General features: G+C 32.3%; 2 protein-coding genes across 8 annotated transcripts; both read right to left on the bottom strand.

The window, feature by feature from the left end:
• Window positions 1-740: 740 nt before the first annotated feature.
• Window positions 741-23260, bottom strand: LOC114933651 (acyl-CoA Delta-9 desaturase-like). Of its 7 annotated transcripts, none has more exons than XM_085481009.1 (8): window positions 7360-7565; window positions 7180-7296; window positions 6083-6368; window positions 4533-4663; window positions 4258-4463; window positions 3890-4072; window positions 3546-3769; window positions 741-3457 (listed from the first exon to the last, which is right to left on the bottom strand). In XM_085481009.1, exons 3-8 carry the CDS (start codon window positions 6348-6350, stop codon window positions 3429-3431), a joined length of 1041 nt encoding a protein of 346 aa, XP_085337135.1. In that variant the 5' UTR covers window positions 6351-6368; window positions 7180-7296; window positions 7360-7565; the 3' UTR covers window positions 741-3428. The 7 variants fall into 7 exon arrangements, with proteins under 7 accessions (XP_085337135.1, XP_029162088.2, XP_085337130.1 ...); XM_029306255.2 differs by having other exon boundaries at window positions 741-3460; XM_085481004.1 differs by having other exon boundaries at window positions 741-3769; window positions 7360-7567.
• On the bottom strand, window positions 11591-19809 carry LOC146723816 (uncharacterized). Its single transcript, XM_085481016.1, has 2 exons — window positions 19638-19809; window positions 11591-12243 (listed from the first exon to the last, which is right to left on the bottom strand). The coding sequence occupies exons 1-2, from the start codon at window positions 19807-19809 to the stop codon at window positions 11591-11593; spliced, it is 825 nt and encodes a 274-aa protein (XP_085337142.1).
• Window positions 23261-23325: the final 65 nt, after the last annotated feature.

Consider the following 23325-nt stretch of genomic DNA (forward strand, 5'->3'; position numbering starts at 1 on the left):
AAAGCTCTTTTATTGGCTAATTTTTATTCACACGCTTTTATCTAGGTGCAAGCGAAGCAGGTTGATTCTTCGCTTGCGATCCGCGGTTTTCGGTGTAACGCTTATATTTCATCGCGTTTGCGTTTTTTCGCGATAAGCGCTTCGCGAGAGCGTGAGAACGTTTCTCAAATGATTGCATAATAGCCGACTTACTAATTTATTATTAAAACTATATTTAATATAATATAGTTATAGTCATTCAGACTATAACAAGCTATTATTATTATATTTACTTAATTATCTTTACATAAAATGATGGTAATGAAACATACAGCAATTCAAGTTGGTATTTCTCAAAAAAAGAAATTGATGACTATCATCTTTTTTGGATAAATATATATGTTTACATATTAAATTTTATTATTATACTTTTCACTTAAAACCTATTTTAATTATTTTGATGTTTTGATAAGCAATATAATGCGCATGTGTATCATTTTTGTTTTTCTGTTTGCGCAATTAGGTACAATTTGTTGCAATAATAATATTAGGTCTGCAAATTTTGAATCCAGTCTGTCAAATACAAGAGAAATTTTATTCAGTTGTAGCTGTTTTTTTAATAAGAAATATATTAATACTTCTTTACTTATATATATATATATTATATATATATATATATATATATAATAAAAAATAAATTTCGGCTCGTGTAAAATTAAAATTAGTTATAAATTAAAAGGCCAACTTAACGAGCTAATTAATTAGATGTTAAAAATTTTTTATTCTACGTCATGAAAATATAATAATACAAATGATAATTAGTAAACGTTTCAACTGTACGACAGTCTTTATCAATACAAATATCGCTCTGCTAACATATCAATAATTTAAATAATTTAGAAAGACAGAACTTATCATACATGTAACATATTTAGACTTATAATATGAAAAAACACAGTATAACACATTATAATTGTTGGCTTGAATTACGGCTGATCGTTCGAATTAGTCGTTAAAGAGCCTAATCCCGAACATCAGATTTCTGTAGTTCTTTTTGAATAAACGTCTAATTTTGTAATCCATGATGTAAAAATATGTAATAAGCTGTGAAATAATTAATGTGTTAGCCTGAATATTGAATATTTGATTTTTAATAAATAGTGATCACTTACTTCTATGTCGAGACGATAAAAATTCTTTAAAATATTTCTTGTTAAAAAACATTATAAACAATGTATACTTTATACAAAGCAAACTCAATATCTGTAAATCACAATGTCAGAACGCTGTATATATACCGCCATGCTAAGATGACATAGACAATTTTTCTAAAACATCAAAATAAGAACCGTCAAGTCGCTTGGTGTCCTTTTTTAAGTTGATACTGTTTTTTTCCTCTTTAATGTATATCATTTCCGATATCAACCTTTTATAATAATTCCTTTCGTGATCCAAGATTTTTGTGTTGTTCCAATTAAAAGTATGTGTAAACTTTACAATATAATCAAAAATCACGAGTGTCTTGCAGAATCCAATTTGATATTATTTTTATGTTCATTTACTCTTGTGCCTAATTGTTTTTTAGTTTGCCCTACATATGTAGCAATAATTGTGATGCTACATATACAATCAATTTGTTTGTTTATTAATAAATCTATTCTATCTCATGATAGTAATAGTCTGTTACTTTTGTCCCGACTTAGATTTTTGCCACAATTGATCAAATATTTAATGTTATAAAATGAATTAAACTCAAAATATGCATCAAACTGTTTAAAGGAATAGTGACTCATTTATAATAAACAATAAATAAAGGGGTAAACTTCTAATACAATATTGAGAAATTAAGAAAACACAAAGTACTTATTTTGACTGTGTTTTTATAGCATCGATATAATAAACACACAACTTTTCATAACACAGCTTTGAGCGCTACTGAGACAGAGATATATAAAAGACGTTATACAGGGTGTCCGGTAACTAACGGACCAATGATTAAGGTCGGATTTTCTGACCAATTTGGAGGCGATTTTTCCTTAGCAAAAATGTTGAGAAGTCAATAATTTTCGAGTTATAAGCAATTGAAAAAAATGGGTTTTTTGAAAACTAAACATTTTGGAGTTAATATAGTCTAACATAATTACATTCTTCAGTTAATTTTAGGTAGAGTTTACTATAATAAATATAAATATCAATTGAGAGTGTCAAACAGGCAATAAGATCCAAATCGCGGATGACAGTGCGTTATCCCAACGAAACTAAATTTTTCGTTAGAAATTAAAAAGAATTTAAAAACCTGTGCACAAAGCACTAAGGTTCTTAAATTCTAACGAAAAATTTAGTTTCGTTGGGATAACGCACTGTCATCCGCGATTTGGCTCTTATTGCTTGTTTGACATATATGACATTATATATTATAATAATAAAAAATATTCCATAATGTTCCCTTTTTCTTACAAACAATATTAAAATAATATAAAAATTCAACAAATTTTTAAATCTAATCAAATAACTATGATGTACAGATAGAAAGCGTGCTTATCTTATATATAATATCCGTTTATTTAACATTTCTTTTAAATACATGCAATAAAGAAGAAGCATAACAATATTATATAATCAGTAAATTAATTGGTAAAAAAATGTAAAGACAAAAATTATGTGTCGCACCAGAATTTAGATAAAAAATTTGAAGAAATTTCTATTTTATTTGAACAATTTGCTTCAAATTCGAATAATTTGAACAGAAATTAATAGTCTATTTGATTTCATTAAAACTATATAAATACTTTAAATTCTAAGAAAAATTTTTCAACGATAATTTATTGTAGACAAAAAATAAAAAATAAATTTATTATTTCTTTGTTACAGTGCTTCCTCTAGTTTTACATCGTATGTATATTTTCTCGAAATCAGTTTGAACTGATTAAACTATTCAAATATATTCTCAAATTAAATGAATAATTTAAATTTCGATTACGAAATTCGTCTGCTCGAATTGTTCAATTTCTTTAAAACATTAAATATTACTCTATTTTAAAATATTGTTACGTCCCTGATCTTTCATCCCCTGAATATCATCCCTTGTGTCGTGGAGCTTCATCGTTAAGGGGGGTTGTTTATTGACAACCGCCCGGTGGTTGTTTTCAGGCTCCATGACAGTTTTGGTCTAGCTGTCATCTCGTACGGACGTGACTTGACCAGAGAGCAATCTTCTTTCTTTCGCGTGTACATTGGTCATTGTATTTCATCATTGTATAAAGGATCATTTCTTCATAAGAGAGTGTATTTATTTCGCGAGCCGCGAGTGAGTGAGAGTGTGTGCGAGAGACGTCTTTTGCGAGAAAGAACGTCTGGAGGACGTAACAATATATAGTCGATTTAATAGAATCATTGATTCTTTTAATTCTGGAAAAATATAATAAATCTGTTGATAATAAATGTTCAGCTTAATCATCGTTCGTCATTGGATAATCTGCTGCTGAATTAAAAAAAACGTGACAGAAATTATTAATCCATTTTGCTATCTGGATGCGATACACTTTGCAGAGAATGACTCCCATCACCTTTCTTCATTACGACGGTTCTTAAGAGTTCTTTGGAAGGTTGTTTGAGATCATACGCCCAGCCTATTTTTGAGAAGGCATCGATGAACATCGTGGTCATGTTGAGCGTGTAATTTCCTAATTCGGCCGTCTTGTAATCCCACGGAAACACGTGATGATAATTATGCCAGCCTTCACCGAGCGCTACAAAGGCGACGAATTTGTTTTCTGTCGGATTTATGTATCTGTCATTAAAATAAATTACATAAAGTTATTTGTGCAATAAAAAGATACATTGAAGTTTCTTTCTATTAAGTTTATATATAGATAATTTCGTAACATTTCGGACGCATTTATCTGCTTACGCATCGTATGGCTTTGAACCCCAGATGTGAGCCACACTGTTAACACTCCATATGCAATTTAAACTTAAAACGTAACGTATAATCTGTGACGTAAAGACTCTGGACCAAGTTTCATTCCATCCATAAACAGGCACTATTACCGGTAGCAAAAAGGCAAAGACGAATTGAAATATCGAGAAATATCTGTGAAATAACACAACTTATTAATCAGTATATCTGTACATTTTCTCGTAACGTAATATGCATTTATGAAATGAATTATATAAGTACAAATAAAATTTACACATCTTATGTTCCCTTTTGCCTCTCAAATAGCTATTTGGACATAATGCGAGATAATATTAACTCTTTAACACATGTAGTCTTACTTGCAACCAAACGCGGTGATAGGATCGGCTAATATATCGCTCATATCGATTTGACGACCTTTTTGAATGACATCTGGATGTTTCTTCATCATCAACCAACCGACATGGGAGAAAAAAAATCCTCTGTTGCTATTATGTGGATCCGCGTCTGTGTCCGTGTATTTATGATGCACCCTATGATCTCGCACCCAGTCATAAAGATTATTCTAAAAAAAAAAGATTAACGTAAAGTTTTTTCTTTTTGCAATACAAAAACTAACTGAAAACTTTTTTACCTGACCAGCCGCAGCTAAATAGATGAAAAGTATAATTCTGAGTGGCCATTTTGCTTTATAAGCTTGATGAGTCCAAAGACGATGAGCACCAGCAGTAACACCGATCGCTGGTATTATACACATGACGAGCACTTGATATAAGAAGAGTCAGTTAAATTAATTAGGATATTTATGAAATTAATGTATTATAATTAATAATGTAACACATATTTCTCACAAATGTAGTGTATCAAGAAGTTTATTATAAAAACACTTATAAATTAACAAATTATATTACAAAAGGTTAATATCAGAAACAATACACATTAAACAACAAAAAAACAGTTTGAATCTTATAGATGATATTGATTTATTAGACAAGGCTTATTTCCCGATTTTAGACAAAATAAACAAAATATAAATAATTTCATCTTTTTCTAAATAATATATAAAGATTGAGAGAAAGATTTTGCGTATATTCAGCCTAATAGTTGATAAAGAATAACACACTATTATGGAGACCGAGGCGAAAAATAAAAAGTTGTAAGTGTTTGCAATTTAACTAATATTAATTATATCTAATAATATCCGTATAAAAGTTTAACTGTACGCTATTGTTACATATAGATCGAACATTAATTATTACCGACCACTGAAATTAATACGAAGAACATGGACATATTAGTATATTTTACATTGCCAACAAGACAACTATAGCTTTAAGATGAAATTTATAGACTGTTATTGTATGTAATTGTATTGAATTTAGCGATTGAGAAGTCACAAGTAAATGACAAAACGTCTTGCATAAACTTATTGTAAAATTTATATTTAAATACAATAATTATATATATATATATATACTGTATATATATATTCATCCATATTTGCTTGTGTAAAAGCCTTTTTCTATTGTATTAATTTTTATTTGATACGAGCTTGCTTATCACATTGTTTTAACAAATTATATTTTTATTCAACATAAAGCAAGTCGTTTTTTCAAAAAATTATATAAAATTATATAAAAATTTATTTCAAATTTGTAAGAATTTTATATAAAATCAAGTATATTATTTTTTTAATTTTAATATTCTCAAATTGGAATCATATATATGTATATATATATACACATATATACATATGTATATATGTATACACCGAATTATTTTCACAATATGTTTTGTGATAATTGACGCGGATGACTGATGCAATGTCTGCAATCAAATAAAAGTTATACAATAAAAATGAAACTTTGACTTGTCCTCTGTCAAGCTTTTTATCATGTTTCTCTTCTATCATGTAAAACTAATCGATTGCTTTCGGCTAATGTCAGTTATTGTCGATTTCAGCAATTGACAACTACAGTATTTTTAGTAAACGCGCGTGTACACTTTCAATCAACTTATTGTTATACATGCTTTTACATATTCGTATAAAAAGTATAAAAAATAATCAGTTTTATTAAAAACAATTAATTAAAAAATTTTTATTTAATTTTCTATTTAATTATTCTTCTGTAAGTCAAAAATTAAAATTAATGTTGTACAATACTCCACAAAGAATATACTCACTCCAAATGTTAGTCCTGAGATCTTCGGACCATTTAAAAGTGAAACAGGCATAAATCATGCTCATATGAAGAAAAATAATGGATATGACATTCAACCACTTCAACTTCGTATTGAACTTAAATAATCCTTCGAATTTTATATGTGTCGCGTTTCGATTTTGTATATTATTTTCATTATCCGTCCTCTTCGTGATGATTAAAAATTCCTCTTTTTGAAAATCTTTCTCCGCGTGTATTTCAGAATTTTTGCTCGAGATATTGGGTGCCATCTCTATTTACGAAAATCACTGAAACGGTAATTCAAAATATCACTTTATGCTATTGAAAAGCAGAGTGCGACTTTTTTTTTTAGAAAACGATATACAAATTAAATTAAATTTTCTGATGGCAAGTCCTACGTGGGCCTACTCATAGGGGTAGGTATGATTTAGGGGAACGCAATGATCCTAAAAAAATCATAAAAATGAAAAGGTCAGGCCATGTTCAAAAGAAGGTACTCAAAAATTTAAACCTTTAAAAATTTAAACGATCTAATAATAAATTATCACGAAAAGTAACTGATATGTTATTCAAGGTGCCAGTTCAAAGTGAACATACATACGTAAAGTGTATATTATCTAAATTTAGTAATAATATATTACCATGAAAAGTAACTGTGATATTTTATTCAAGGTGCAAGTTCAAAGTGTGAACATACGTAAAGTGTATATTATCTAAATTTAGTAATAATAAATTGTAAACAAAGAAGGGCTATAAGAGCTATTAAACTTAACAAGTTGTCAGTTGATATTAAAAAATATAAAAAAAAAAAAACTTTATTTGAACGTAGCAAGAAATAAATAAGAAGTGATCATTTATTCGCATTTTAACGAAATAATATAATATATACATAAGAAATACACATTAGAGCGAACGTTTCGGCTGACATTTCGAGCCTTCCTCAGCGCAATACAAATATTATATAAATTGAAATGTAATATTGAACATTAAAGACGGCAATTAACGATGTCAAGATAATAAAAAGTCAGTTTTTTGTTTCATTACATATGTTTCTAAATAAGTCATCGCGTGTGACAAGTGCAAATTTTGGATACATACTGAGATCGAGCGACAGTGCCATGTAATCACTGTGTATAGGCCTCCTGATTTATTAGTCAAGGGAGATATCTTGATTGAATCGTCATATTGAAATGTTGTTAGACATTAAATGGAGATCTAAATAAACAATATCCAATTATTCACTATACTTTTGAAAAATAACATGCACTGTACACTTACTCAAATAAAATTGGCGATTATTTTATAGAAGTTACAAGTATCAGCTACGAGATCTTATAGACACAGTTTTTACAAACAAAAGTTTACTAAAGACAGAACGTCTTTACCGTCTCAACTCCCAATCCCAAATGAGGCAGTAACTCGGTGTTTCACCTTTATTATACATATCAAGGTCTGTTTACAAACCCTGGCAATTTTGGTAAAGAATCTATAATATTATTGTATATATCAGGCAAAAATTCAGTGTCGTTTTGTAGATTTAATCCATTAGTTTGTCTTTTTATATATAACATTTCTGATATAAGTCTTTTATTGTAATATGGTTCTTTATCTAAAATTATTACTTCATCCCAATCAAATTCATGAGAGAACTCTAATCTATGATCAGTAACAACTGATTTATTGGAACACTTTCTATTAATGTGTTTTTTATGTTCAGTTATCCTAGTATTCAGTTTTCTGCTAGTTTGACCCACATATGAGGCATCACAGTTTTTACAGTTAATTTTATAAACTACATTCGTATTCGCTCCTTTAGGTATTTTGTCTTTATGTGTTTTTATAAATTTACCTAATTTATTCATACTCATGTAGGAGAGTCTAGTATCGACTTTTTTTGTAATACCTATCAATTGTTCAGTGGCCTTCGGTAAGTAAGGCACAGTAAAAAACAAATGAGAATCCTTCGATTGATTTAGACTGTTGTTGTTAACATTACTTCTAGTATAAAAAAGAGTTTTGAGTCTGTCGTTAATAGTGTCAAAAATGAATTTTACCGGGTAATTATTATTTATTAAGATGTTAATAATCAATTCTATATTATCCTGGTGAAATGAAGGATGAGATAATAAAATTACCCTATCAATCAGACCGATTATTTAACCTTAGAGTTTAGGTAGTCTCTCTATAGTTTCGATATAAATATCAGATAGATTTTCAGTATCAGTCTGTAAATTGAGACTATTATTTTGTCTTTTTATGTATATCATTTCTGATACTAATCTTTTTCCGTAATATATTTCTTTATCTGAAATATTAATGTTCTCCCAATCAAATTCATGGTTAAAATTAACGCGGTGGTCTGTTATTAATGATTTGACTTTAATTGACCACACACTTATGATTTTTAATTCTTATCATAATAGACTCCAATTCACTCTGGAAACTGACGATAATAATAAAATAAACTTTTTAGATTTGACATTAATTTTACAAAACAACAAAATAATTACTGATTGTTTGTCACCTTACATTTCCAACTGAGCTTCAGTTTCCTCTGAGGCGTTCTACTGACATGAGGATTACACTAGCGTCACTTTTGCTACTGTTACAACTAAAATATTGTCACATTATATATATGTGTAAGTTTTTATTAGCATTTTTTTATTCCAATTGTTAGATGATTGTTTCATAACGCACTTGATTGTGGATCTTATAATTAGTGAGGTGTAATGAGAAAATTATTTTAATTTATAGAATGCGATTAATATTTTATATTTTAACACCTGCCAATCTCGTAGTCAAAAAACTAGAGAGGATCGCTTCCTACAGTAACGTAAATGTGATGGCTTAGTGAGAGTCATATTAATCTTACAACGTTTTATTTCGTTTACTGATGTAACCGCGTCTAAATATGTTTATTAGACATTTATACGTTAAAAACATTTAGACTTTGGTAATTTTAATTTGCTTTTTGTACTGCGCTGAAGAAGATCCGAAAAATTAGATCGAAACGTTCGCTTCTCATTCGTTTTAACTTTTGATTTTATTTTTATAATTTTAGATTAATTTAAACTTTATTGTTTCTATCAGTACAAATTGATTAAATGTAATAAATTAGTTTTTATAACCGTAATATTACTTCTGCTCTTATTAGCCTTTTATATGTGTAATACTTTATTTGAATTTAAGAGCATTTAATTATTATATTATTTTTTTAGAATTATAATTATTATATATAACATTTCCATCTCCATCTCGGCCAATAGAGGCAAACGCGATGTTATTGTGAAAAATTAAGAAACTTAGGAATTCATATCTTATGGTTGAGATCTCAAAGTTCCCCTTGTTCCTATTTTAAACCCTCTGTAAAGAAATAGGCGATAAAAATATTGGTCCGAAAGTCGGCTGAATCGGGAATCGAACCCGAGACCTTTCGTTTGCCGGACGGCTGCTCTTCCAACTGAGCTATTCAGACACTTACGAAACAATACTTTTCTCAATGCTTTCACCCCAAAGCGTTGTAATAATAGGCCCAGACGCAAAGAAACAATATTAAGAATATTTGAAAGAGCAGTCGCCTGGCAAGCAAAAGGTCTCGGATTCGATTCCCGATTCAGCCGACTTTTGTACCAATATTTTTCTTGCCTATTTCTTTACAGGGTTAAAACACGAACAAGGGGAATTTTGTACAAATTGGTACTCTGGAATTACGAGCAATTATTTTTCATTGTACGGGCTAGTATGAATTTCAAATCAAATCTCTATAAACGACTATTATATTTTGTGCACTAAGAATAACATATCGCACTTATTTTCTAGAATCAAATTGTAATCAGTTTTACTTATATGTATGTGTTTGCGCGTACGCTCGATTGCTGACGTTGAACGCTCACGCACGAAGCTACGGATCCTGACAATCGGGTTGTAAATCCGATCGTCGATATCGGTCTCGCGTATAGATTGCACAGGAAGATTCAAAGTGGACTGTATCTTAAGGAGGGTGGACGCGCTCCGATTGGTGCGCAGGATGGGTAACGATTTAAGCCACGTGCCGAATCGAGAACCAGAATACGGAATTATATGCACAAATTACACAAAAACAATCCATTTATTAACTAAATTTGTCCGAGAGTCACAATGTACATAAACGCAAATTAATTTGAAACCTTTACATAAAATCTTTATCTATTAACGAATAAAATAGTCACCGCGAAAACACGTATGACGTGGTTGTTAAGCAGTCCGAAATGTCTCACTATATGGTATCTAGCATGTGTTGCATGGACACCACCGAAAAACTATTTGTTGCATAACAATTGCTAGTTACGATGAACACGCTCGAAACTCGTGTATCGAATCGTTCGAAATCTCACATTAAGATTTCGTACACGTTGCCGATTGCGGCGAATGCGATATTAAATCGCGAACCGAAATGTTTCAATTAACATGGAGAATCACTGATCACATAAATGTTACAGTGCGTTGAGCACCACGGGCTCGAAGGGATGAAAAAAAGGAACGCAAACACAATCACGACATCAGGTATCAGTCCCAGATGACTGATCACGTGATCTGCGCGCTCCAACTCACGTGATCTACGCGTGCCAAGCGAACACGCGCGAGCCTCATGTATACAATTATTACGTTCGTGGAAACAATCGGACTTCGGCACCTTGATATTTCACCATTGCGTGAATTCTGGTCCCAAATCACTGAATTCCGCTTCGTTAACAATGTTTTGAGCGCAAATTTTATGTCGCGTATATAACGGCGCACCTTGTTGCTACCGTTAATTAGCGAATGTCAAAGTGAACATATTTCACATCTCACTTATCACTGAATCACAGCAGAATATCACTCTGATTGTTTTTTTTATTAATCAAACGAACTACGAACAATTAGAATCGCGACGGAAAACCCACATGTGACTAATCGCAAAGCCGTGCCAGGAGCGAATGCCCAGGTTCGATGACGAGGCAGTTCATCCCCGATCGATTCGATAATCGAACGCTTGAAGCGCGGCGTGTAGGTTCAGTGCGTGCTGCCCCGTGCCGGATTAACTCAAAAATTATAGAATTTCAAATTATCGACCTACTTCTTCATTCTCTTTGAACAAATAATAAAGTTCTTGACCTGGGGTCAACTTACTTCTGAACATACCGCCCGCCTCGAAATAAAGATTTCGAAATGTCTTACAGTAACTAAAGAACTTACCCCAGGTTTGGGTTTTTTTTTGTTACATAAAGAGAAAAAAAAAAGAAAAAATAAAACGTTAATCGCTTAATGATTTTTCGAGTGAGATTCAGTGATTACATATTGAACAATAACAGGCATTTGGTTGCTTACATGATTGAATAACAATATTAAGACATAGATTCTTACTAAACTTACATTAACGCGACGCGAGTGGTCTTGAGTAGTCAAGGATATTGAGCGCCGCCCGCCTTAACTAACTACGAAGGACTTGACTTGTCCTAATTATGCGAACGATTGAGACGTTGCATGCGCATTATGGAGTTGGGTTTTCCGCAGTACCTGTCTTACGTTCCGACAGTTGATCGATTAAGTTAATATCGATAGGTAGTAGGCACAATTTAGTTACTGGTCGCTTGTATTCGGACGTCGCTGTTTTAACTGAGACGACTCGAGTTAACCCGTCAGAGCCCGGATGACAATGAATAACTCGCCCTAATTCCCATTTACACGGTGGGAGAAGGGGGTTTTGAATCAAAACCATTGAGCCAACCTGAATCGGAGGCGTTTCTCGACGCCACTTTGATCTTTGTTGAAGAGTATTGACATAATCTGACTGCCACTGCTTCCAAAAACGCTCCGTAATCTGTCTGAGTAATTGCCATCGCGACAATCTGTTTTCGTTCAATTGTAGAACGGAAGGTTCCGGATTCGTAGTAATGGCAGTCCCAATCAAAAGGTGACCTGGGGTCAGGAACTCGTAGTCGTCTGGAGTATCATTGAGTGGAGAAAGCGGCCTTGAGTTGAGGATAGCCTCAATTTTGCACAACACTGTCGTGAACTCCTCAAATGTCAATGCGTGTGAGCTTACAATTCGACGAAGGTGGTGTTTGACACTCTTCACTCCTGCCTCCCATAGTCCTCCAAAATGAGGAGCATGAGGCGGGATGAAACTCCAAGTGATCCTATCTGTTGCGATTAAATTGAGAAAATCCGTATTGCGTTGAGCATCCCGATACGCGCGGGATAGCTCTTTATCGGCTCCTTTGAATGTTGTACCGTTATCCGAATACATAACTGCTGGCAAGCCTCGTCTGGCGCAAAATCGTTGAAATGCGTTCAAAAATGCTGGCGTTGAATAATCGCTGACCAATCTTCTTCATTCTCTTTGAACAAATAATAAAGTTCTTGACCTGGGGTCAACTTACTTCTGAACGGTATGTATGTTCAATGTGAACTTGCACCTTGAATAAAATATCACAGTTACTTTTCATGGTAATATATTATTACTAAATAAAATTAGTAATTAGCTCTGTTAAATTAATAAATTGTAAACAAAGAAGGGCTATAAGAGCTATTAAACTTAACAAGTTGTCAGTTGATATTAAAAAATATAAAAAAAAAAAAAAACTTCATTTGAACGTAGCGAGAAATAAATAAGAAGTGATCATTTATTCGCATTTTAACAAAATAATATAATATATACATAAGAAATACACATTAGAGCGAACGTTTCGGCTGACATTTCGAGCCTTTTTCAGCGCAATACAAATATTATATAAATTGAAATGTAATATTGAACATTAAAGACGGCAATTAACGATGTCAAGATAATAAAAAGTCAGTTTTTTGTCTCATTACATATGTTTCTAAATAAGTCATCGCGTGTGACAAGTGCAAATTGATACATACTGAGATCGAGCGACAGTGCCATGTAATCACTGTGTATAGGCCTCCTGATTTATTAGTCAAGGGAGATATCTTGATTGAATCGTCATATTGAAATGTTGTTAGACATTAAATGGAGATCTAAATAAACAATATCCAATTACAATGCAAAATTAATACCTAATCAAACCAACACATACCATTGCTCAAGCTCGTGTGACAATAAAAACAATAATAAAATTATTAAATTAAGGCCATGTGTAACGAGCAATACGATATTATTTTATTATTTAGAAAATAATTCTTAATTTGAAATAATAATTATACAAACGTTTCGAGCTCTACTTGCTCATCTTCAGTGCGCAAAAAAATAGTGATAATAAATAACGATAATAAATAAATACATAAAATTCTAATAAAAAAATCCGCAATACATAGTCAATATAAGTTATATAGTTAAGTCATAGTTAAAACGCAAAATATATTCACAATGAATTGAAACCATTAAAATAGTTCAACAAAGTAAGAACCCAATTAGAAGCAGAATGATTCGTCCGGTTATTCATAAAATATTTTAGAATTATTAATAAAAACTCGGAGTGACACTTATACATTACTCCAAACGAACCACTTATCGTTATTTGACGAAAGTCCCTCGATCTGGCAATGATTATGTCCATCCTTTCCAAATTATTTGATATTTGTTAACTGAATTTAAAGAATTTATTCAATAGTAAAATAGGATTCCACTAATGTGTATGTAAAAGATTAAAAATTACAAATTAAACTAATTACTAAAATATTGAACCTTTATGCTTACAAATTGTTCCGAATAACTTGAGATGACGATGCTTCTAATTGTTGTTGGCCTTATTGTTAGTACTTGACTGTTGTCTAGTCTTTTAAAAAGTCGAATAAATAGGTGTCAGATCTCACAAAATAAACATTTACATAAGTCTAAAAATTCGATATTTCTTCAAATATGTCGAAATACGCGTTGTTAAGTAATTCGGTGTCTGTGTTATTATTTATACCATGCCTTTGTTCCTTGATGTGTATCATTTCCGAGATAAGTCTTTTATAATAATTAGATTCAATATCAAGTATTTTAACGTTATCCCAATCAAACGCATGTTTTTTATCTATAATATGTTCAGAGACCACAGAATGCTTGGAGGAATCAAATTTAATATTATTCATATGCTCTTTTAGTCTAGTGCGTAATTTTCTTTTGGTTTGCCCAACATACAAAGCTTCACAATCCTTACAATTAATTTTGTAGACAACATTACTATTATTGTTATGCACGTTTTTGTCCTTGTGGACTTTAATTAATTTGTTAAGATTATTTAAACAACGGTATCCTACTCTGAAATCTGATTTTTTTATTGTCGATGCTATTGTCTCGGAAATGTTATTAATGTATGGAATGACGAAAAATGTTTTCTTGCTATTATCTTCTGCAATTTCTTTTTTTCTATTGTTGTTAAACTGACCATTGTTTAAAACTCTTATTCTCTTATTTATTTCTTTAAAGATTAAATGAATAGGGTAACCGTTGTCCAATAATATTTTAATACACAGTTCTAAATTTTTCTTATGATATATGGGATGAGATAATAACAATGCCCTATTAATAAGATTATAAATTACTCCTATTTTATGGCACATAGGGTGACTCGATAAAAAAGATAGTACTCTACCTGAACATGTCTTTTTTTGAAACCAATCTAAGTGTATGACGTTATCTATTATTTTAATGTTTAAATCTAGAAAATTTATGCTTCTATTAATTTCGTATTCAATCGTAAATTGTAGTCGTTGATTGTAACTATTAAACTTATTTAGTACACTATCAATTTTATTCTTTGGTGCCACCATAATAATGTCGTCTACATATCTATAATATATTCCGATACCAATGTCCAATTCATTAATTATTGATTCTTCAAGATCTTGCATAACAATATTAGCAATTATTGGCGATAACGGGGAACCCATAGGTGTGCCATAAACTTGCTTGTATACAATGTCATTGAATGTGAAGTATGTTGACGACAATATAAATTTAACCATGGAAATGAATTCATTTTTTGGAATTAATGTATGTGTATTGATATAATTCCATCTATTGCTCACACTTTCTATTGCAAGATCTATCGGAATGTTAGTGAATAGTGAAACCACGTCTAATAATATTAGAATATCTTCCACACCAATTTTCTTACCCGCTAGCTTGCTGTAAAGTTCAAAACTATTATTTACATTACTTTTTCCCGTAGGAATACTATTTGAAATGATTTTATGTAAAAATGTGGCTATCGAGTATTATTTTCCAACTGAGCTTCAGTTTCCTCTGAGCCGTTCTACTGACATGAGGATTACACTAGCGTCACTTTTGCTACTGTTACAACTAAAATATTGTCACATCATAAATATATGTAAGTTTTTGTTAGCATTTTTTTATACCAATTGTTAGATTATTGTTTCATAATGCACTTGATTGTGGATCTTATAATTAGTGAGGTGTAATGAGAAAATTATTTTAATTTATAGAATGCGATTAATTTTTATATTTTAACACCTGCCAATCTCGTAGTCAAAAAACTAGAGAGGATCGCTTCCCACAGTAACGTAAATGTGATGGCTTAGTGAGAGTCATATTAATCTTACGTTTTATTTCGTTTACTGATGTAACCGCGTCTAAATATGTTTATTAGACATTTATACGTTAAAAACATTTAGACTTTGGTAATTTTAATTTGCTTTTTGTACTGCGCTGAAGGAGATCCGAAAAATTGGATCGAAACGTTCGCTTTCTCATTCGTTTTAACTTTCGATTTTATTTTTATAATTTTAGATTAACTTAAACTTTATTGTTTCTATCAGTACAAATTGATTAAATGTAATAAATTAGACATTAATATATATAACAGAGAAAAGTATAGAATCGAAAGGATCTGAATAGCTCAGTTGGAAGAGCAGTCGCCCGGCAAGCGAAAGGTCTCGGGTTCGATTCCCGATTCAGCGATTTTCGGATCTATATTTTTCTCTTCATTTATTTATTTTCCGTAGGGGGGTTAAAGGGGGTATTGAAATTAAATCTCAAATATGAGATTATTTCATATTTTAAAATCTTGGCCGTGTCCAAGTAAAATTTGGTGCCTTGTGCACCGGTATTTAAATCTAACGGAAAAATTATTTAGTTTCGTTAGGATAACGCATTGTCATCCGCGATTTGGCTCTTGTTGCCCGTCTTATACGTTAAATTTGTAATAAATTAGTTTTTATAACCGTAATATTACTTCTGCTCTTATTAGCCTTTTATATGTGTAATACTTTATCTAAAAAAATAGATGTAAAAAGTTCTGTTTGTTAATAATTCAATTTCAATTTCTTAATTTTATTTGATTCTCATTATTCCCTTTAATATTATATATAATCTTTCAAGTGATAAAATTATTATCTCATTTTGCTAAATTTTCTATTGTAATCTCTCTTATATTCTCGGTATTGTATTCTATTTGTATAGCTTTCATTCGAAATCACCGCATCGCCGATGTATCTTTTCTTTGTATTTAAGCGGTTTTTCTTGTCTCACGCGTCTTACCGCACGCGCGCTTCTTACTCTACCTTCATAGCGAAAATTAGCTGACTCAAATCGTCGACCTACTGTGTGTACCGAATAAATTCAACTTTATCGTGTCTACTGTTTGTTTAAAAATCTTTGTCTTCGATCAACATTCGTACGAGTAATATCGCGCTTTTTGTCGTTATCATGATTTTCTCTATCTTTTACTTGTATTATCTCAAGTTTTTGTTGTGCATCTAAATAAACTTTCAGTGCATTATTGTATTGATTGTTTTCTTTTGTAATCAATCCTATCAATATAATCAATTCTATCAATATGTTAATACTGTAAATTGACAAAAACTTATGTTGTAAAATTAAAATTAATATTAATCAAAATTAATATTTGTCGTTAGTGGTGAAAATAAGCTTAAACAACTTGACTACGACGTAACTAGCAATTTTATTTGATTATTTCACGACGTTTCGACCATTTGGTTGTGGTCCTTTTCAAGTGAAATTTCTACAACATAATGTTACACAATATTTTTTAACATACGAAAACTCATTTAAGTGTTAAATTAATAAAATAACATATCAATTATAGTGACAGATTTATTCAGGATGCGTTTAATATTTCTAATAAATATTTGCAGAATAATAAATAATAAAGATTTAATTGTTACCAAAGTTGACAAAGAACAAGTGACAGTGGTTATGAATATGAATAGAAATGATTATGTGACTAATATGGAATTATTGTTAAGTGATTCGATGACATACAAAAAATTAAATAAAAATCCGATTACACGTCTGACGAACAAACTTCATACGTTAGTAAAGTCATGGCATAATAATGAGATTATTGACGGTCAAACATATAAATTTCTGAATTGCACAAATGGTAATTTACCACGATGTTATGGACTCCCGAAGATCCATAAGAGCGGGTATCCATTGAGAATCATTGTGTCATCGTTAGGCAGTCTCTTTTATAATATTGCCAGTTACATTCATGAGATATTAGTTAAGTCTGTTAAGAAACCGGATTCAAATGTTAAAGATGTTTGGACTTTTGTGAATACTATTAAAAATACAAGGGTTAATGACGATGACGTAATGATTTCTTTAGATGTTTGTTCGTTGTTTACAAATATTCCAAAAAATTTAGTTTTTTCTGCAATTGAAAGTCGTTGGAGTGACATAAATCTAAAAACTAAATTTAATTTGCAACAGTTCCTATACGCTGTTGATGTAATACTTACTTCAACTAGTTTTCAATTTAACGAGCAGTATTATGAACAGATTTATGGAAGCCCTATGGGATCCCCTCTATCACCGATACTAGCTGACTTAGTAATGGATGACTTGGAAACAAATTGTTTAAATTCTTTAAGTTTTAAAGTTCAGATTTTTTATAGATATGTGGACGACATTTTGGTTATTTTACCTAGCTCTAAAATAAATGAAATTTTAAGTACATTTAATAACTATCATGAACGTTTAAAATTCACACATGAAATAGAGACCAATTCTTCTATTAATTTTTTAAATTCTACAGTTATCCGCAATGGAAATAAATTGACAACTAATTGGTTTAGGAAACCTACATGTTCTGGCAGATACATCAATTTTCTTTCGAGTCATCCTATTAAGTACAAAATTAATACGATTTACAATTTAGTAGACCATGCAATTTTACTTTCTAACGAACAATTTCATAATACGAATATTGAGATTGTAAAGAACATTTTAATTAATAATTGTTTTCCGGATCATATTATTAATAAGTATGTAATATAACCGTATCGCGCGGAATTCGCAGCGAATATCAATTCGTCGCGTAAGGAGAAAAGTCTCCTGCGGAATATCGGTTTCCTTCGGCGCGATCTCTCCGTCCGATCACAAAAAAAATTATAACAACAAAAAAAATAAAAAAAGAAAACTAAAATCTTGATTTAGTTGGGCGCCAGGTGCGGCAGCCGCACCGTCTCTCAATTAATAAATTCGCGGGACGCTAAGTCTTGATTTACTTGGACTTATTGTCCCAGCCCTCTCGCGGGCGTCAATCACGGGAGAGAGAGAGATCGCGACGGCAACTTTCCCGCTCGGCTAGCCTCTGTACGGGTAAGGGTTCGGGTGCGTGGCGGCGAGAAATAACCCGAGGAATTAAAGTTAATAAAACATATATTTAAATTTTGTTCATAAGACACAACACATGAGTATATAATATACAGAAATAAGCGGCGTGCACAGACGCACGATTGAGAGTTTGGTGAGGCAATACGACCGGTGGTTCGCTGTGCCGAGTTATGAATAATATTTAACTAATTCGCGGCAACGAGGTAGTGTCTCCAATAACAAAAAAATGATTAATTAAATCGGCGATGCGCCACCGGGTATATTACTCCACGCCGCGGGCGCGTGATCCGCGCGGTATGCGCGACAACAAAGGGGCCGGCGTAAGGGCGCACCGCGTGCGCCGTACATAAATTCCATACACAAAATTAAACGTAATCACGCCTTTTCTTTTAAGACAACATCAATACTTTAATGAGCCCGAAAGCGTTTATGAGCTCCCCGATTTTTCGCCTCGAACAATATTCGGCAACGCGTAAATTGCGGTACTTTTCGCGCGACAATGTTACGTGCAAAGACTGTCCACGCGGGAGAGAGAATATGTATGCGGAAACGCAAGAGAGTGGATGGGTCGTAGTTTCTCCCAATAGAGTTTCGTTACGTTAATACCGCGACTCGACAATAAAACTAATCTCTCGCAATTTTATAACGGGCCGGCAACTAAGTCCGGCATAATCTCTTAACGATAGGTAATTCGGGCCCATCCACCCTGCTACCTTAATTCGGCGACAGCAGGATGACCACGTCGTCTCACCAGTCCTATAACGATCCTTATCGTCCTCTCCTCTTTCGCTCTCCCTAAGTTGCGCTTCCGTCTCGGGACCTCCACTCTCGTCGGGCGCTCGCTAGACAGTGCCGAACCGGGGGCCCTCAGGAGACACGTCGGTGACCCAATTACCTAGATAGGCCACTCGCGGCGCTATCAGGTCGGGCCCGCGCGCGCGGCCTCGGTGATCCTTGCGGCCGCGCGCTTAATTATACTTACCCGCGGAGTCCTCCTGATCCGCGGGTTTGCCCTTCGTAGGCGGTCGTCGCGGCAGCGCACGGCAGGGCCACTCCTTGCTCTCCTTCGGGATTCCGATGTCCCGGGAGCGGCAGCTCTCCTGCCGGCGCTCCGTATGCGGGGACTCGGGTGCTTGTTGCACCCGAGTGGCCATCCCCCGCTCGCTCCTGGAAGGTACAAATTTTTAGGGCAGTGGCACCTACTCCGTTGTCGGATGTTCAGTGAAGAAATTTGGATCTTGGGCTTACCGAGCGTGTCCCTGACGAATGGGGTCCCCGTCGTCCTGCTTCCTATGCCTTCCTATTTCTCCTCCAGGGTTTCTCTTTTCGGCTGAGACTCGTCGCACATCCTGTCTGCCGCCGGAAATAATCCTAACTCTCAACAAAAAAATATACAAAAACGCGTAGCAGCGGGATCGCGTCCCGGTCCCGCGCTTTTCGCAACGCATCTCTCTCTCTCTCTCTCTCTCTCTCTCTCTCTCTCTCTCTCTCTCTCTCTCTCTCGCTGTCTCGGGAGAGCAGAGGTCCCGTGCCCTCCCCCGATCGGGCCATTCAGCCCTTGTGACGGACAATTTCAATTTGTCACGTCACAGTAAATAAAAGAATTAATGTACTGAATAACAACAGGAATGGTAACGGTCACAATGCGGATAATAACGACAGTTTGAGTAATAATTTAGATAATAACGTCAATGTGAATTTGGCTTAAGATAAGAATTATGTAATTCCACTCCCATACGTTAAAGACGTTAGCGACAGTATTAAGAGGTCACTTAATAATGCTATCATAAATGTCGTTTATAGTTTGCCAAAAAAGTTGAATAGGCTGATAAAACGAGGTAAAGATTTAATAACTAATGATATTAAAACGAATGTAGTTTACAAGATTAATTGTGAAAATTGTAATGCATCATACATTGGACAAACAAAAAGACATTTATGCACTAGAGTGAAGGAACATGCCAGCAATATTAAATTACAGGAGTCTAATCATTCGGTTTTGAGCAAACACAGATGTGATTTTGAGCATAACTTTGATTGGAAATCACCGACAATTTTACATAACGAGAAACATGTAAGAAAGAGAGAGATTGCTGAAATGTTCTTCATAAAGAAGCATGACAATACAGTTAACCTACAGAAAGACACCGAGAATTTGACAAACATTTACGACAAAATAATAAAGATTGTTTAGTGGCGCGTTTCAAGTTTAGTCGTTGACGAAACATCATAACGATGGGACGTGTTCCTCTTTTAACTTTTAACTTTTAACATCATAACGATGGGACGTGTTCCTCTTTTAACGTTTAACTTTCGATTTCAAATAACACCGGTGTGATGTTATGTTAACCTCGGTTTAATTGATGGTATGTTTATAAAAATTTATACTTATTTTATTAATTTAACACTTAAATGAGTTTTCGTATGTTAAAAAATATTGTGTAACATTATGTTGTAGAAATTTCACTTGAAAAGGACCACAACCAAATGGTCGAAACGTCGTGAAATAATCAAATAAAATTGCTAGTTACGTCGTAGTCAATTTGTTTAAGCTTATGTTGTAAAATTAAAAATTCCAAAAAATATCAAAACATTGCACCAAATAAAAATTTATACAAAAATTAAAAATTAAAAAATTATGCAAAAATTGAAAAATAATAAAAATTAAGAAATATAAAAATTTTAGTTAAAAGAACTTGGCGTTGTTAAATTTTAAATGTACTGCAATGTACCTTGTCTGTAATATATCTCAAAGTAACAAATATTAATTTTATGTAAACATTACGTTAATAGTAAATAATTAATTTTAATATTACTTCATAATAACTGGAACATTAATAGAACATAAATATGATGTTTTTTTTTTTAAATCGGCCAACAGAGCCAAAGCACAAAAAATTAATTATTTGGAACTGTATCTCTTGGTTTGAGATCACTAAGTTCTATATATAAATTAATCTTGAAACTTACATATGGAGAAATAGGGTCGAAAGGGTCTGAATAGCTTAGTTGGTAAGAGCAGTCGCCCGGAAAGTGAAAGACGCGGGTTCGATTTCCGCTTTAGCGACTTTGCGGACCTATATTTTTCGCACCTATTTCTCCATATGTAAGTTTCGAGATTAATTTATATATAGAACTTAGTGGTCTGAAACCAAGAAATACAGTTCTGAATAATTAATTTTTCGTGCTTTGGCTCTGTTGGCCGATTTAAAAAAAACATCATATTTATATTCTTAATATTGAGAAGCCGATGAAAATATTTCTTTCTGATTAATAAAACAATTAACTGAAACATAAATATACAGAATACGTTATGCGAATATTAGCATATTGTTCAATTTAGAGTGCCAAATTTTTCAATTAACATTTTTTTGTATTGTATTAATTTTTAATTTTTGCATAAATTTTTAATTTTTTATGTTTTGTATAAATCAATCAAAATTAATATTAGACGCTAGTGGTGAAAATAAACTTGGCAAACTTGATTTCGACGTAACTAGCAATTTTATTCAATACTTTCACGACGTTTCGACCATTTGGTTGTGGTCCTTATCAAGTGAAAATTCTATCAATTAAAATGAAATTAACGCAACATAACACCGGTCTTATTTAAAATTAATAGTTAAAAGAGGAACACGTCCCATCGCTATGATGTTTCGTCAACGACGAATGGGACGTGTTCCTCTTTTAACTATTAATTTTAAATAAGACCGGTGTTATGTTGCGTTAATCTCATTTTAATTGATAAAATTTTCACTTGATAAAAACCACAACCAAATGGTCGAAACGTCGTGAAAGTATTGAATAAAATTGCTAGTTACGTCGGTCGAAATCAAGTTTGCCAAGTTTTTTTTTGTATAAATGTTTTATATGATTATTTTTTAGTTTTTAGAAGTATTAATTTTACAACATAAGATTTTGTCAATTGACAATTTTTTATATCTATTTTTCTAGAATTATAATTATATTGTACAACTAAATTATATTACGCAAAGATAAAATAATATTATTATTTAAAGCAAATTTTTACAATAATGCAAAAACACTGTGTTTTGCGAACACTTTTTCACATGGCGCGTAGATTTAGCGCTCTTTTTTTATCTTTTTCTAAAAAAGGTTCTACATATCACGATCAATTTTAAAAAAATGTGTAATACTTTCAAATAAGAAAATTTTTCGTCACGATTCAATAACAAAATAGTATTTGGTCTGTATTGCATATTGATTTTTCATTATTTATTACGATAGATGAAAACGCGATTATCATATCAAGAAATTAAAAATTAGAGACTGACACTGATACACATAGACAGACAGCATAACAAAAGATAATCTCCTAAATTGTATCGACTTACCACTTTCCTATCACTCAACTCTCACAGCTGCTTTGGGATATTAAAATTGATAACGAATTGTTTCTTTTGTCGGAACGACAAACAAGTAAACTGACAGCAAGATGTTGTTCTTTTTAATCAAGGTGCAATGATTACTTTTTTTAATAGTTTCATCGATTAACTTCACTGCCTGTAGATATAAGTAAATTGAGATAAACAAACAATCTACGATAACGAGCGACGACGATAAAAGAACTGTGAGGCACAGATATCATATGTCGAATTATATATTATTGTCAGTGTTTAGAGTGAGAGAGAAGAAGAAAGAGCCTATCA

Source organism: Nylanderia fulva, unplaced genomic scaffold (assembly GCF_048542155.1).
Source record: "Nylanderia fulva isolate GAGA-0341 unplaced genomic scaffold, ASM4854215v1 Scaffold166, whole genome shotgun sequence".
In the NCBI taxonomy this organism is placed as follows: domain Eukaryota; kingdom Metazoa; phylum Arthropoda; class Insecta; order Hymenoptera; family Formicidae; genus Nylanderia; species Nylanderia fulva.